The 15731-nt window shown below is 37.6% G+C and overlaps 1 protein-coding gene across 4 annotated transcripts in view; it reads right to left on the reverse strand.

Moving 5' to 3' along the window:
* LOC145359270 (protein TANC2-like) overlaps window positions 1-15731 on the reverse strand; it is a 1038666-nt gene that overhangs the window by 345137 nt on the left and 677798 nt on the right. For all 4 annotated transcript variants that reach the window (XM_080213802.1, XM_080213801.1, XM_080213799.1 and 1 more), the window contains one exon: window positions 5575-5723. In XM_080213802.1, coding sequence (XP_080069928.1) covers window positions 5575-5723 — 149 coding nt within the window. The remainder of the gene's footprint in view (window positions 1-5574; window positions 5724-15731) is intronic.

Here is a 15731-nt window from a genome sequence, read left to right on the forward strand (position 1 = left end):
TAGTTAAGCTTTTTGATTTGATTGGATTTACTGTCACATGTATTAACATAGTGAAAAGCTGTGTCATTTATTAGAGTTATATTTAAACGATGTTATGAAATAAACTTTACTTTTTGATAAAATATTCTTAATTTATCAGCAGAATCAATCCTCAACTGCAATATCCTTTCCTCACATTTATGCCAAAATAGAAATATTGTTGGGATCGAATCTGGTTTACTAATGTAATTTGGGATTCTTATCCAAAACCCTAACATGAGAGAATGTGTTTTAATTAGATTGGTTGACTCAATGTAGATTAAGTGGATGATGGGTTTTGAGAAATCCACAGCATCTGTCTTGTTTGTGTCATTTATATGTTATTTATATGTGTTAGGTTATCTGTTAATTCGTGCATACACATAATAACCCTGAACATTATAGTGTAAGATAGACATTATAAATGGGTTTATCTATCTGATTTTGTATGGTAAATTTTATTTTTGTTTGTTCTCTTGTGGATTTATTTCCTTAGCATGTGTACTGAACTATAAACTTTGCCTACTTTAGGCAAAATGTTATTCGTGCACAACTGGTCTTACCAAAACTGGATCTTACCATAACTTGGGGGTCTGGTCCAGGATCATAATAATTGGCAATAACAAATGTCCACAACACCAAACCTCTGACTCAGGTTATTTAAACTGAAAGGAGAACTATACTACGATAGGCCCACAAATTGACTTTTCAGCTTTAAATTAAAATCTCACTTCTACCCATACACGATTCTTCCCATTCTTTCATGCTATTAGATGTATTTTACTATCTTTGTGTAACTCCCTCTCAACTTTTCAGCCCTCATGAGATTGTCTGAGGTGTACAGTTCTATTTTTCTCCTTGATTGCTAACAGTAGGGCCCAGAATAGCAACAGCCCTGGAGTCCTGGGACAATCCTGGGAACACTGCAGAGACTTGGCAACCCAATCTTGCTCAAGTTGGAATCTGTTTATAAATAGATGATACATAAAGATGTGTAAATTTACAGTCCGCTGAGCAGAGGAAACTGCACCACTTGACGTCCCAAACTTTGATATAAAGACAATCTCAGGACTTGCAAGCTGAATACATGGAAAAAAACAATTGGACATAGCCAAATGGAAAAATGTCTGTCATCATGTGATTTCGGCATTTAAGGAAAACACTATGTCAAGTGCCTTCAGGACAAGCAAGCACCATGCCAAGCCAATGCCTTCATTCATCGCTCCAACACTGACTTCATATGTAGTATTTGCAAATGGTTATGAGTACTTGGTTTAATATCAGATGAAACAATGTCAACCTCAAATTGCCTTTTAGTGCTCAAAATCGGGTTGATTTCAGGTTCATTTTTGGTTGCAATTTGTGGTGTTGAACTTGGAATCCAAATAAGAACATAAGAACGTAAGAAATAGGAGCAGGAGTAGGCCATCTAGCCCTTCAAGCCTGCCCCGCCATTCAATAAGATCATGGCTGATCTGAAGTGGATTAGTTCCACTTTCCTGATTTCTCCCCATAACCCTTAATTCCCTTGTCTGTCAAAAACCTATCTACCCATGACTTAAATATATTTAGCGAGGTAGCCTCCACCACTTCAACGGGCAGAGAATTCCAGAGACTCACTCTGATCTAAACCGCACCCCCCTTATCTTGAGGCTGTGCCCTCTAGTCCTGCTATCCTTTCTAAGCGGGAAGAATCTCTCTACTTCTACCCTATCCATCCCTTTTGTTATCTTATTTTAATCTTTCAAACTTTTCCTGGGTAGCTGTTTTTGTAAAGTGAGAGTCTGAATCATCCAAAGTTTCTGACTTTCCATTGGTGTTTTGGAGGGTTCCAGGTGCATAATAATTGCCCAACAGGAGTTGAAATTCCCTGGGCAATTCCCATGCAGTTATTGCCTGAGGACTTCCAAGAGATTCCTAACATATCTTCTGGGTTACCTCCAGAGAACTGAAGATCTGAGCCTATGTCTGTGATTTGTTTGTGCTTTCACTTGTAATATAGCCCAAACCAAATGGAAATCACCAAAGAGCTTACGAAGAAAGAGAACAAGATAAAAGAATAATGAAAGAACAGTCTCTAACATTGAATTGAATTTCCAGTTAGTTCTGCTCTAATTTTGCATACACATAAACATGGATGTCCTACAGTGTCTCCTATGGTGAATAGTGATGTGTTGAACGAAATATGATGCTTCAGCAAACTGTGTATTATACTTACCAAATACTGTTTACAGCTCTTTTTGGATTTAAACTAAGGATGTGCTTAACACTGACAAGGTCACATTTATTGGTCCTTCAGTTATCCTTAGGAGATGGTAGGTGTTCTTCTTGAATCACAGCAGTCCACGTGATCCACAGTCTTTCTAATATAATGCTAAGTAGAAACATTCAGGATCATGACCCTGACATTATGAAGGTACAGGGATGCAAGTCCAATCTGACGATGTATCACAATCATGCATTTTGGGAAGAAGAGTAACTCGGAATGCAGTCTGAATTGTTTTATCATCACCAAAGAAAGAAAGAGGTTACATTTATCTCATGCCTTTCACCACCCAGGTTGTGCCAAATTTCTTCAATGAAATAACTTAGTCACTGCTACCAAAAGGAAAACGCAACAGCCAACATGTGCAAATCAAGGCTCTGCAGTGAAATAATCTGTTTAATGATATTGATAGAAGGATAAAAATTGGTAACACACTGGGGAAAACTGCCTGTGCTTCTTTGAAAGGTTCCACAGGATATTTTACCTGAAAGGTGCTAAAGCTAAAAGCTGACAGTTCTATCCTACTGTACTGCATTGAAGCCAAGTTGTGTTTCAGTCTCTGGAGAGTCCTCTGACTCAGGAGGTGAGAGAGCTACTAATGGGGCAATTGTACACCATGATCTAAGTCATTAATATACATCAGGAAGTGCAAAGGCAAAACTGCCATAAAGAATTTCATCACAAACCTTCCTCCAGCTTGAAAAACATTCTATTACCCACTACTCTGTTTCTTGCCACTCAGCCAGTTTTGTGAATATTTTGCTACTTTCCTTTTTATTCCATGAGGTATAATTTTGCAAGCCTATTGGAAGTCCATGTATATCAACAGCATTACTCTCATCAACCCTCTCTGCTACCTCTTTAAACCACTCTAGCAAGTTAGTTAAACATAACTTATTCTTAATAAATTCATGCTGACTTTCCTTAACTGATCCATATTTGTCCAAGTGGGCTACTGATTTTATCCCAAATTATTGTTTTGAAAAGTTTCCCACCACTGATATTAAGCTGATTGGCCTCTAATTATTGGGCTTAACTGGACAAGGTTTTCAAACAGTTGCAATTCTCCAGTACTCTGGCAGCACCCTAGTCTAAGAAAAGCTGGAAAATTTTAGCCAGTGCCTCCATTATTTCCATTCTCACTCTGTTCCCTTGGATGCATCACATCCACTTGTGGTGCCTTGTCAACCAGCCTGACACATTCTTTTTATCACTATTAAATTCTTTAGCTATCTAAGTTACCTTCTCATTCACAATGACCTGGATGGCATCTTCTCTCTTGGGTAAAGGCCGGTGCAAAGTAATTAGTTAATACGACCCCTACCTCCGTACGTAAATTCCCTTGATAGACCCCATTGTTCCTTTCCCCATCCTTCATGGTTTATATGTAGGAGGCCTTGTGGGGCAGTGATAGCGCCCCAGCTGCTGCATCAGAAGCTCTGGGTTCGAGTCCAATGTCAGGACTTGTTGGCAACGAAAGGCATGTTCAAAACAGGTGAGCAAGCTGATAATCAGCTTGGAAACCCTTCCACCACTTTGCCCACTATTCTCCAAAGGGTTAAAAACAGTATGGGTGTGAAGATATGCAATAGAGATAGATTAATTATTTATATAGAACATTAAACATTACAGCGCAGAACAGACCCTTCGGCCCATGATGTTGCACCGACCAATTAAGAAAAAGCACTGACCCTCGAACCTAAACCAATCCCTTTCCATCCATAAACCTATCCACGGACCTCTTAAACGCCCCCAAACTAGGCGCATCTACAACTGCAGCAGGCAGGGCATTCCATTCCCCCACCACCCTCTGGGTAAAGAACCTCCCTCTGACATCCGTCCTATAACTACCACCCCTTAATTTAAAGCTATGTCCCCTCGTGCTAGCTTTCTCCATCCGATATATCATCAATTTTATTTCGAGAGATTCAAAAGAAACTGGAAGGAACCCAAAAAAGAGTTACAATCATATGCAAAATAAAGTTTTGATTGCTACTGCAGCCTTAAAACAATGAACAGAAAATTCTTGTAGCAATCAATGTAAACATGGAATACTGCTCACAGAGATATGCAAAACAAAATACAATACTTGCAATGGCGTCATTCTGTATTCTACCTTATTGGCAACGGTTAGCATTGATCAGCATCTCAGGATACAAGAATATCTGCTTTTGAATTTTATTAACTTAGGTTGATTCCAGCTAATCAGATTTCAAGGACAGGATTCATGTGGTTCATAGTACTACGTACCATGGTTCATGTGGTGAATGTTACATCAACTTCAAAATAGTGGTACAAAGGATTTATAACACTAACCAACTACATCCTTAACACAGCTCAAAGGCTAAAAATAATCTGTTTTAAAAACAAACAATATCTTAAGTACTATCCCTACACAAGGTAGAAAAAAAAGTAGGAAAAATCACTTTATATGAGATGTAGTACTGAATTTTCATTTGAACTTGGTAAAACATAGAACCATAGTCAGAGGAAGCCATTTGATTCATCGAGACTGCCCTGATTCTCTGAAAAAGCAAACCACCCAGGTCCACCCCTTTACCCTATTCTCATAACCTTGCACATTTACCTTGGCTAAACATTTCAGATACTAAGGAACAATTTAGCATGGCCAATCCACCTCATAAATAGTACATAGTACTGCCACAGTACACAGATGATGGAGGAAATGGGTGCTTTAACATGGTAGAGGGGGTACGAATTAAGCCTTGTTTGCACATCAAACCATTTGACTGAGGTTGCATTCAGCTAGCCAACGGAGAATTATTTTGGTATGGTTTATTCTAAGTAAGGTGGAGATAAGATAGAGGTTTGAGCTTAAAATTGGCAAAGGGTTCTTAGGAATATCCAGGTTTCTCACTTAATCAGAAAGCTGCATACAATCAGAATTTTATAGTACGCAGGTTGTTCATCCTGTTACACTTGCACTAGTTTTCTCAATCCAACTCCTTGCCCTCTCCTAATAACTTTCTACATTTCTTCATTCAAAGTATTTATCCCATTGCATGTTATGAGCATATTTTGTCTTTTGCCATTGATGTACTGCCAGAGTATTCAATTTTCCAACTAGACTCTTTCTCAAAAAAGCATGTTTTAGGAAATTTTCCCACTTGTCCAATTATGAAGTACTTTCTCTTTGTTTGGAAGGCACTGTCAATCCAGTAATGTGATACAGCATGTCTAATAATGCTGACTCAGTCCAGATATCCAGTGTATAATATCACAAAAATTTAAATATCACATTTAAATATTGTTCCTAAGCAGGTTCTTACCTGATTTTCATCCTGTTCCTCCATACTGAATTCTGTGCTTGTCTGTACCTCTGAGGCTTTATCTCCCAGTAAAAAGCCTAGTCGTGTCATGAGTGTATTTGCAGCCTCATCCACAGATGGTGGGGGTCCCAGTTCCTGTTCTGAGTCACCTGTGCAGAATAGAAAATAAATCAATTGAAGACATCTTATATATAAGAAAGAAAAATTGAGTGATATGTTTCACAATGCATTAAGCCACTTGTCTTGAATTTATAATATTGACATTTACTAATCGACAATATGACGAAATGTCCATACAATAGCAAAGCAGGAAATTGTGTTTAACTGCAGTTTGTATTTCTCAAAATACTTAAGCAACTTTTTGCAAAATTATTTTCACTAAACAAGATACAACATTTGCTCTTCCCCTTCTTGCCACTCCATTGATATTGAAATTGGTACATGTGACCAAATAAATACAGAAACATATCTGTGACCACCTACACATGAAGAATGTTCAAAAGATAAAATTAAAACAAGCATTCATGCCACAAAGCATGCTTCACATCCTTTTAATGCAATGTAACAGGTATAGTAGGTAGAAGACAAGGTATTTCAGAAATCTTTCAGTCAAAAATACCAACTTGTATTGACATATTGCTTCCTCTTATGCTAGAACCATCCCAAAGCACATAATCTAGTTACTCTGAAGTTTAGTATTGTTCTGCAGGTAAATGCCATAGTAAATTCACACATCACAAGCTCGAACAAACAGCACTAATTATCTTCACTTGGAGAAAAAATCAAAGGGAATGAGCTGAAGGATGGGGTTAAATATAGCCTGAAAGTTACTGGATGTATAGAACACAAATTGGGCAAGAAGCACACAAGCAGGCAGGGCTTTTTCCTCATTGGTAATTTGAGATATTCAAGGGTGTATAGGACATAATGAATAAAGATGCACATAATTAAAATAACTGCTTCGGGCATTGCCAAGAAATATTATAAATGAAACAAACAACTCTCAACGATCTCATCTCTGAACTTACTGAAGATATTACTAATGAACATGTTTACAGGATTCTTGGACATAATAATAAATGCTTAGTTACAGCTGTACATGTGTTTCCATCTTACCACTGGCTAGTCTTTTAAAGTACTGTATAAGAAGCAGAGATAGCAACTGTATGCCTGTCCATGAGAAGATAAAGGGAAACAAGTGGGAAAATGATTTTTTTTACATGTTTCTGTATACAGTACAAAATGCACTTCTTTCAAGTCAAATGACAGTCTTGTTTAAAACTCTTCAAAATTGATTTATGCCATTAGGGAAAAAAAGAGAGCACCTGCTACAATTTGAGAATAGCCTTGACAAGACTGACAATTGCTTTGTTCCAAGCCTTTTGAGGAATATTACCATCTACGTATATTGCACATGTAGTTTAGCAGGTGCTGTTAGGCCTACAGAGTTTGTGTGTGGTTGCAAAGAGGACATCTGCAGGGACTGATGTTCAAATTTCTGATGCCTTACAAAATGATTACATACTTGACATGTTAGAATGTTTGTCAACAACTGTATATTGTATTGCAGTTTAAAAAATGAACCATTTTAAAACATATTATTTCCACCTTCAAATTGAAAGTTATTACACACCAGCAAAAGTGTTGAAAAAATAAACATCTAAAGGAATACGTAGCCATTTATTGTCACACCCCTACTACAGAAGCAAGAAGTGTGGGATGAATATATGTCTGAATATATATCCACTTCATTTAGCTTCCATCTGAAACATGAGGATGGAGATCATGTCACATCTGTAGAGAGATGGGAGAAAAGGAACAGGGATGGAAAATGGACAAAGGGTGACAACTGGCATGCAGTGGAGATCAGTAAGCTTAAAAATAAATCCAAACTTCCAGCTGATAGCTGAGAGGATGATGCAACTGGCTATTCGCCCTCTAGAGCAAAAATCTTCCAACTTCATTTCAAATCCTTGAAAACTTTCTCCTTTCAATCCAAGCATGAGCTCCCACTGCATTCCAGGGCAGGTAACCGTGGACACTTTGAAACTTTAGCTGCTCTCTCTTGCTTTCTTCTGGATCCTGGCAGACTTATTTTGTCTGTAATAATCAGTGATATTTTGAGGAAGCCAGTAGCTCAATCTGACAATGGTTTCCTCAGCACGCTTCCTCTCTCAAAACCCAACCTCATGACAATTTGATTCACGAGTCTTATATTTAGGTAGAAATGCTAATTACCCATTCTTTAGATTCCAACTTGATCTTACCCTGAAATCAAATGGACAGCCCAAAGTATAACTGAAAACAACCTGATATTCTTAACACCTTGCTAAGACTTTGGCTTACAGTTTAACCACTAAGTGCAAGATGCAGGCATCAACATTTCCAAATGTGAACTTTACATCTTCTTCCAGCAATACAACCCAAGCCTCCCTTTAACGTACAACATGTCCCCAGCACTGTTGTCTAGCAGTCTTCAGAACAGATCATCCCTTTATTTGACCCTAAAGACAGTTCCAAAACATAACATATTCATAAACCTTATATCTGTGAAACCTGCTATATAAAGTGCTAAAATGCAAGATGAGCTAAAATGTCTTAAACCGTTTTACAATGAAGGGTATGTTTTGTTTGCCATATTATATAAAACATACAGAGGCACTGTTGTGGGTTCAAAAGACTTTTAAAAAATCTGAACTTCCAGTTGATAGCTGAAAGAATGACACAACACTTGAAAAATCTTGTTTTCTGACTTATCCATGGACTTGCCCTGACCTAACATTGCAATCTACTCTTGTTTTACATTCTTAGGCATGTACAAACTATGTGGCTGTATCTATCAGGAAAGGAAGAAAGAGCTGGATCACTTTTCTCTTGAAAAGGAAACAATAAAGAGTGACATAACAGAGATAATTAAGGTTATGAAAGGACTTGATAGATTAAAAACAAAGAAAGTGCTTCCACTTGTGGAGAAGAGCAAAACTAGAGGCTATCAGTATAAAATAGTCACCAAATCAAAAATGGGATTCGCTTATTCGTCCAGAAACTGCTGAAACGTGGAACTTATGAACCCAGGAAATAGTTAGTTGAACAATAATTGCACTTACGAGGAAACTAGGTAAGCTTAAGGGAGAAGGAAGAAGAAAGTTATGCTGATAGAGTTGGATGAGGAAGGATAGGAGGAGGCTAGAATGGAAAATAAACACTGGCAGGGACTCACTCGGACAAATGATCTGTTTTTGTGCACATTCTGTGTAATCCTTTGATTCAAATTGGCAGACACTTAACAGGGTAAATGGAAAAGGAATAAGGGGTTAGATAGGATAAAAAATATTATTGGAGGGACATTATGAAATAGATGGAAGTACAGAGGACAACAAAATATCAGAGAATAAGCACAGTGGCTGAATAAACAGAAAACAATGATGGAAGATGAGAGGGCGGGAGGGACAAAGATAAGTTTAGTGTTATATAAAAGAAGGATGTATCTGATGGTGTATGGCAGGAGAAGACTGTAAAGATACAATAAGGCTTGAACATGGAGAGATCCAAAAACAAAAATTTTGAAATAGACCAGTTGAAGCAAAGGGAGTCAGTTGAGCTTGAAGAGACTGAAGCTGTTAAAGATTAGAGCAGAGTGTGAGCAAGAATGCAGCCCATGATATTTGGAGAGATTTGAAGTCTGAAGAATTAACACTGGAGCCTATTTAGAAGAACAGTTGAGAATTAAATCATTGAGGTAATAAAGGCATAGACTGATGCTTCAACAGCAAAAAGGGAGAGACTGAGCAGATGCAGGCACTAATGCAAAGCTGGGAGAAAGTATTGATTTATTTTTCGTTCAATTCTGTCTCACATTCCCCACTCAAATTCTTCTACTCTTCTCTTATGTGTCTCCTATTACGCGAATGGAGTAACAGAAAAGGACATACAACAGCAAATTAAATGGAATGGTGTGAGATTTGGAATGCTCAAAGTAAAGGAAGGGAAGAGGCTAAAATGACAGATGATAACTGTTACAAAGTTTACAAAATTGTTATGTACTGGGACTGTCTCTTTAATTTGTGTTAACTGGAGGAATGAGGGAGATCATGTGATCTGTTCTGAATTCTGCCCGACAATAAGCTTGGGTGGCTTGGTTGTTAAAGGTTAAAGGCAGCCTCAGTTATTTCACTGGGCAGAAGATGCAAAATGTTCACACTTACGGACAATGACAAGGGCACCCATGTCAACTGTGAACACTTCCAAACTTTTCTGCTTTTGTTTTACCTTCAGATTCATGGATTTGCAGTTTCTCATTCAATTATTTAATTTTAATTTTTTTTTGTGCAGCCTTTATGGAGCGAACATAAGATGTTTCTCAAGATAATACCAGTATTTCAGGCAATTGTCATGAGGAGTAATGTGATAAACTCAGCCCCTTTCATTACGAGAAAGATAAATGGAAGGCATGATACAAAATTGTCAAGAATGAATAAGGAAAAACTGATCACTAACCAGGCTGCATATACTGAAGTTCTCAGACAAAGAAAATGAAGGGAATGGCTAAAAGATGTTCACTTGAGCAAGAACTAGTAGTAGAAGAGAGATTTTAAAAAGCTAATATTCAAAAAAAGAAGAAAACAGAAAGGGGAGAAAGGTATTGAGAACGGATTTAAATAGATAGCTTTTCTCGAGAGTAGCTATAGGTACAATAAGCCAAACTATAAAATTATAAATGTATGTATTATCTCAGATTCATGTATTACATCTTGGCTACAAGAGTGTCAGCATTGTTAATGGACATTCCAAATGCAAAAATACCCACTATAAAGCAGTGCAATGTATGATATCAAGATATCTCAAAAGTTAAAGGAGCATTCACTCATTGTCACTTGCTAGTGCTCAGCCTTAGTTTGCAACTAAATTATGGGTATGTCTCACCAGGGACAAAGAATTACTGGTACATTTTTAGGACTCTGGAAGACTTGTAACTCAGTAGCACAATGGCGATGGTGAGTTACATGGGACTTTCTTGCAGTGAAGACACACAACTCTCAACCAACAGAGAGATATATTCTGAATTCAATAGACCAGAACCGCCATTTAATACTTAATGTAGCCTTTAAATTCTAAAACAATGTACACTGCTGCCAAGCATTTAGAAATAATCCATCAGCAATCTGCAGTGGCGGAGTGCTCCATCTCAGAAGAGAAAATCAAGAGACAGCCAATCTCTCAATAGAAAAAAAAGATCCTATTAATTTGGTCTGGTACATGTTTTGACAGCACAGTTGAATATGACTCAACAGTATCCAGCTACCGTGAACAAAGGTGACAAATATGCAGACAAGAAATGGGAGAGAGAATTCACAAGCTCAAGATATCATTTCAGCACGTTCATGTTTACAGACTGAAGTAAATCTGCACTTCAGAACACTGATACAACGTTTGATGATAATCCTACCAATACAATCAACTTTACTGTTCTTACCTGTCTGATCAAGTACAGCAATTATGAAATGACTTTCCACAAACTTGTAATAATAAATAGAGCTGGGAATGTTTTAAAACTGAAAACGTAAACTCCCTCTTAAAAAGACGGCTGCAGCAGCAAATGCTCAAACCAAAGGGAGTACCTTGAACATCAGGGAGGGGAAGTCTCCTGCAGGGCTGTCACTCTCATCATGAACAATCTCATTAGCTAGAATTTGCAGCAGGGAAATACGTCCATGCGACTTGTTTGTTTTGGAGGGTTTTTCCCCTGGCTGCCATGGTTGCACAGTTGTCAGCATTCAAAAGCAAGTGGTAGGGATTTAAAAGCAGTGGACCAGTATAACAAGTGAAATACAGCAGCGTACGCAATAATCTCAGAAACCCTAATATGATGCCAAGACACCTCAAAACGTAACAGGAAAATTTGCTCAAGATCATTTACTACTGCTCAGTAATAAATGTTGGCCTTACTGCTGACTCCTAAATCCCATGATAGAATACAAAAAACAAAAAAAAGACTCACCATTTAGGTCAACTACTTATATTATGCAAGAATCTTTTTTTTACAGCTTCAGTAAACTAAATAGAAATTAGCTCACTAGTACTCAACTCATCTTTAGATCCCTCCTTAATTCAGTCAGTTCTTGCTAATTCATCACAGGCAAATCAAAGTCCCTGAAGGTAATCAGCATGCAAACGTAGAACATGTATTTTTTTTGTGTTTTTAGGGAGGCCAAAGATGGTTACCTCGTAGCAGCAATCTAACCATGTGCGAGAGCACAGAGTAAACATTAATATATCTGACCATTGATGAGAGGTTGGCCAGCATTTTTGAGAGAAAAAGCTTTTCTGTTAAAAAGCAGGTTCACCATTATCTGCATTTGCTTCTAAAAGCCTAGTTGCCTATTATCTCCTTCTCGATAACAATGGATGTTTTACAACACAGCTCGAATTAACAGCTTCTTCGAGACTTGCCATACCACGTTGCATGCTGTAACTTCCTTGACCAATTATGTCCTAGCACCAACAGCACTACATCGAAGCTGAATTACACTGCTGTCTGGCTAAACAATTAATTCAAGCTAAAAGGTTAGACTAGCTATAGACAGAGTAAATCAATGTACTGCACAATTATGGACGGTGGTGGGGAAGGGAGAATAAACATTCACATCCCAAAGCACTCCCACCCAACCACACACCCAGCCCCACACACACAAATTTACAGATCTTAGACAACTTGTTTGCGGGAAGGTACCAAACAAGAAGGGACATTTTCTCACAGGCACAGAGAAGAAGAAAATAAATGGGGTTACGGTAGCACTGTGATTGTGTTACTGGATTATCAATCACCATAGCAGCTGAACAATATAAATTCAATTCATTAAGTAAATCTAAAATAACTAGCAAGTGTAACGGTGACCATGGAACCACCAACTTGTCAGAATATTCATCCCTTTTGTGATGAAAACCTGTCATCTGGTCTTTGACCCCTAACCCACATCAATGTTGTTCAATCTTAACTGCCTTCTGAAATGACCTCCTAGGAAGCCACTCAGTTTCATTAAACACAGAAGCGCTTTTCATGGGTAATTAGGGATGGACAATAATTGCTGGACTTGCCAGTGACACTTACATTCCATGAACGAATAAAAGAAACAACTTGAAACCGAGTGACTATTCACTATCTACTACGCTCCTATTGGCAAGATGGGAAGTAGCAGAGACTAGGGAACCTTCCGTCATTTTCAGGAAGGAATAACGCACATTACATGGGAAGAACCTAAAAATGACAAAAAGGAGCTCTGCTAAATGTAGAAAAATGTCTAAAACAAAGGAAAAACAATTCCTGCAGAGGAAAGTTGAGTTTTTCAATGTTACTTTTCATTGTTTTTCAATTTGAATAACACAATTCTGCCCAATTAGTTTTATTTATGGAATATTTTCCAAAAGGTAAACAATCATCTTTGCTTTGTTTGCAAAAATATTAGCATGAATTAGAGAAACAATACATAACTAGAATGTAAAAGGCATGGATTAGAATTAGCACAGGGAGCTAAGAAAAGCACTGGGAGGTCCGTATGGGCTGAATATGGGAGGTAATCTTAAAAACAAAACCTCACATTGTGGTGGAAGATAGAACTAGCACAGTGCAATACAAGTATGCCAGACTATTCTTTAAAAAAATAAATGTACAGATAAAACCACACTTGACATGCTGTGTACATAGTTTTAGTCACTATGTCACTGAATGGATGGACAAGCATTGGAGAAGGAACAGAGTACAGAAACAAAATGGTTCAAAATTTAAAGGAATGAGACATGAGGACAATTTAAGATAATTTACTCTCCATTAACATCAGGGCAATCAGCTTGAATGTCAAAAAAATTCAGCAACACACTACTGAAACAATGAGACACAATACATCCTGGATCAGAGTTTAAAATTTGGCAGGTTTTGACATTTTTGATGGCCTATCAGTTTAAAGAAGACACTCAGCATAAAGGAACCTATCAAATTTGAATTTGTGGTTGTCAACAGTAGACCAATTTGGGTGGAGGAAAGTTATAAAAAGAGGAATGCAATTGTCTGCCAGCAGTTTCACTGAGAGCCAGCCAGAACAGATGGACATCTCTAGAATGGCGCTCCACTCTGCCAGCTAAAGAACCATCTCTGAAGTGATGTTCTGGTTGATTAAATAAAATAACTTGTGAATTATTCATTTAAAGTGAGTGTCAGGTCTTTATGTTAATAAACCTCTACATGTTAATATAGAACAGTTAACACCTTCCCAAACACTTTTACCAGATTAAGAAACCAGGTAAAGGGGATTAACGTCTGTGTCATAACAAACTCTTTATGAACTAAGAAATAGGAGCAGGAATAGGCCATGCAACCCATCAAGCCTGCTGTACCATTCAATATCATGACTGATCTTGGGCTTCATCTCCACCTTCCCGTTCACTCCCCATATCTCTTGATTCTCATCATAAGAAACCAACCCAGATTTTGGCATCAAACCTGAAGAGCAAAACATAGGCTGGCCAATTTAGTGCAATTGTGAAGACAGCAGTGACTGTTTAATCAAGGCTGGTCTTTTGAATAGACTTAAAGACTTGTCACGACTTCATAACAAGATGATAATTCAATAGATTGGTAATATTAGTTTAGTTGGCAGAAAGCAAACATGAGCAGGTATTAGTGCCTGAGGCAATCCACATATGGCACTGTATAAGTATGAGTATACGGTTTCACTGGAATCATTTAAGCTAAATTTCACTTCTATGAGGTAGAGAGGCCTAAATGATGAAGAGTATAAAGTACATTTTACACTGTCTGTTCTGAAAGCTTAGAAGTCAAACTGTTTGATGTTCTACATAGTGGTGTCTGCAATCTAAAAAGAGACATTTTGGAGTGTTTGCCTAAAATGTCATATTTGCTTGATCATGTGCTTGGATTACAGGCAAAATCTTTTGTATTACTGTGGTGAACAGAGTCAGTCAACACAATGAACAAATCATCGGGAACATCTGTAGCATGTCAGAATAATATTTTTGTTCTGAGACCTTTTCATTACAGTATACCTTATGAGATACCAGTCCTACCAGAATGGACAATTTCACGTGTGCCTACATTATTCTCCATTTGTCAGATTTTTGCCCAGTCACTTAACCCATGTCCTTCTGTAGCCTCATGTCCTCTTCACCATTTATTTTCTTATCATTACCCACAAACCAGCCAAAAAACTAAATTGCTGAACAACACTCCTATTAAACAAAATTGATAGTTCCAATTCTCATCATGACAATTAGAAATTAACGCTAACATGGGCAGGCTTGTTTTGCTTTGTACCTTACAGCTGCCAATCAACTACTGCACCCTCATTCGAGTGTTTTTTTCTTTTTACAAGCAAACCAGGACCACAAAGGAGAAGGAGAAATCAGACCGAATCAAAACCTGCCCCCGCCCCACATGTACACACATTCTACACCAGCTCTTTGGCAATTAGAAATTGAAGCAGAAGCAGATTTTACCCTCCCTAACCCAAGGGAGCCAATTGTAGCACTCCAGCTGTGACCTTAGCTGAATTGATTTAATGTAGCAGAAAGCAGGTATTGAACTTGTGACCTTACAGTCAGTAGGCCTTAGTTTTATGCTGTCTTCACCAACTAAGTATTTGACAAGCTCTCCATTTTGTTTTAAATTTATTTACAAAAGCACTCCTTCATGTGGTTGGTTTGACAACGCCAATCATCATTTTTGCAACATTTCCAAACTAAGTACAAAAATATATATTTGCTCAACTAAGCTTAGACTGTCACCATCCTTGATGCTTTAGTTAAACAGCCACTAGATGATTTATTTCAAGTTCTATCATTATACAAATGGACTTCACTTTGAAGAAAATCTACAAAAGAACATTTTACTAGATAACACCCGAGACAATCACTGCACCTTACCCAGAAGCACTCTCTCAATGCCATATTGAACACACTAAATGTAAACACTCCCCTGTTATTTACACAACATTCAACAAACTCTAATGTACATTGCTAATCATTTGATTTTTGGTACAATGGATTTGGCAATATATCATTACATCATCAGAAAATTCAAAATGAGTTTGTAAACTTAAAATTCTAGCTCGCTGCTATTAAATAATGTCCCTGCTAAATTGGTTAAA

Source organism: Carcharhinus amblyrhynchos, chromosome 27 (assembly GCF_965287045.1).
Source record: "Carcharhinus amblyrhynchos chromosome 27, sCarAmb.v2.hapA, whole genome shotgun sequence".
In the NCBI taxonomy this organism is placed as follows: Eukaryota; Metazoa; Chordata; class Chondrichthyes; order Carcharhiniformes; family Carcharhinidae; genus Carcharhinus; species Carcharhinus amblyrhynchos.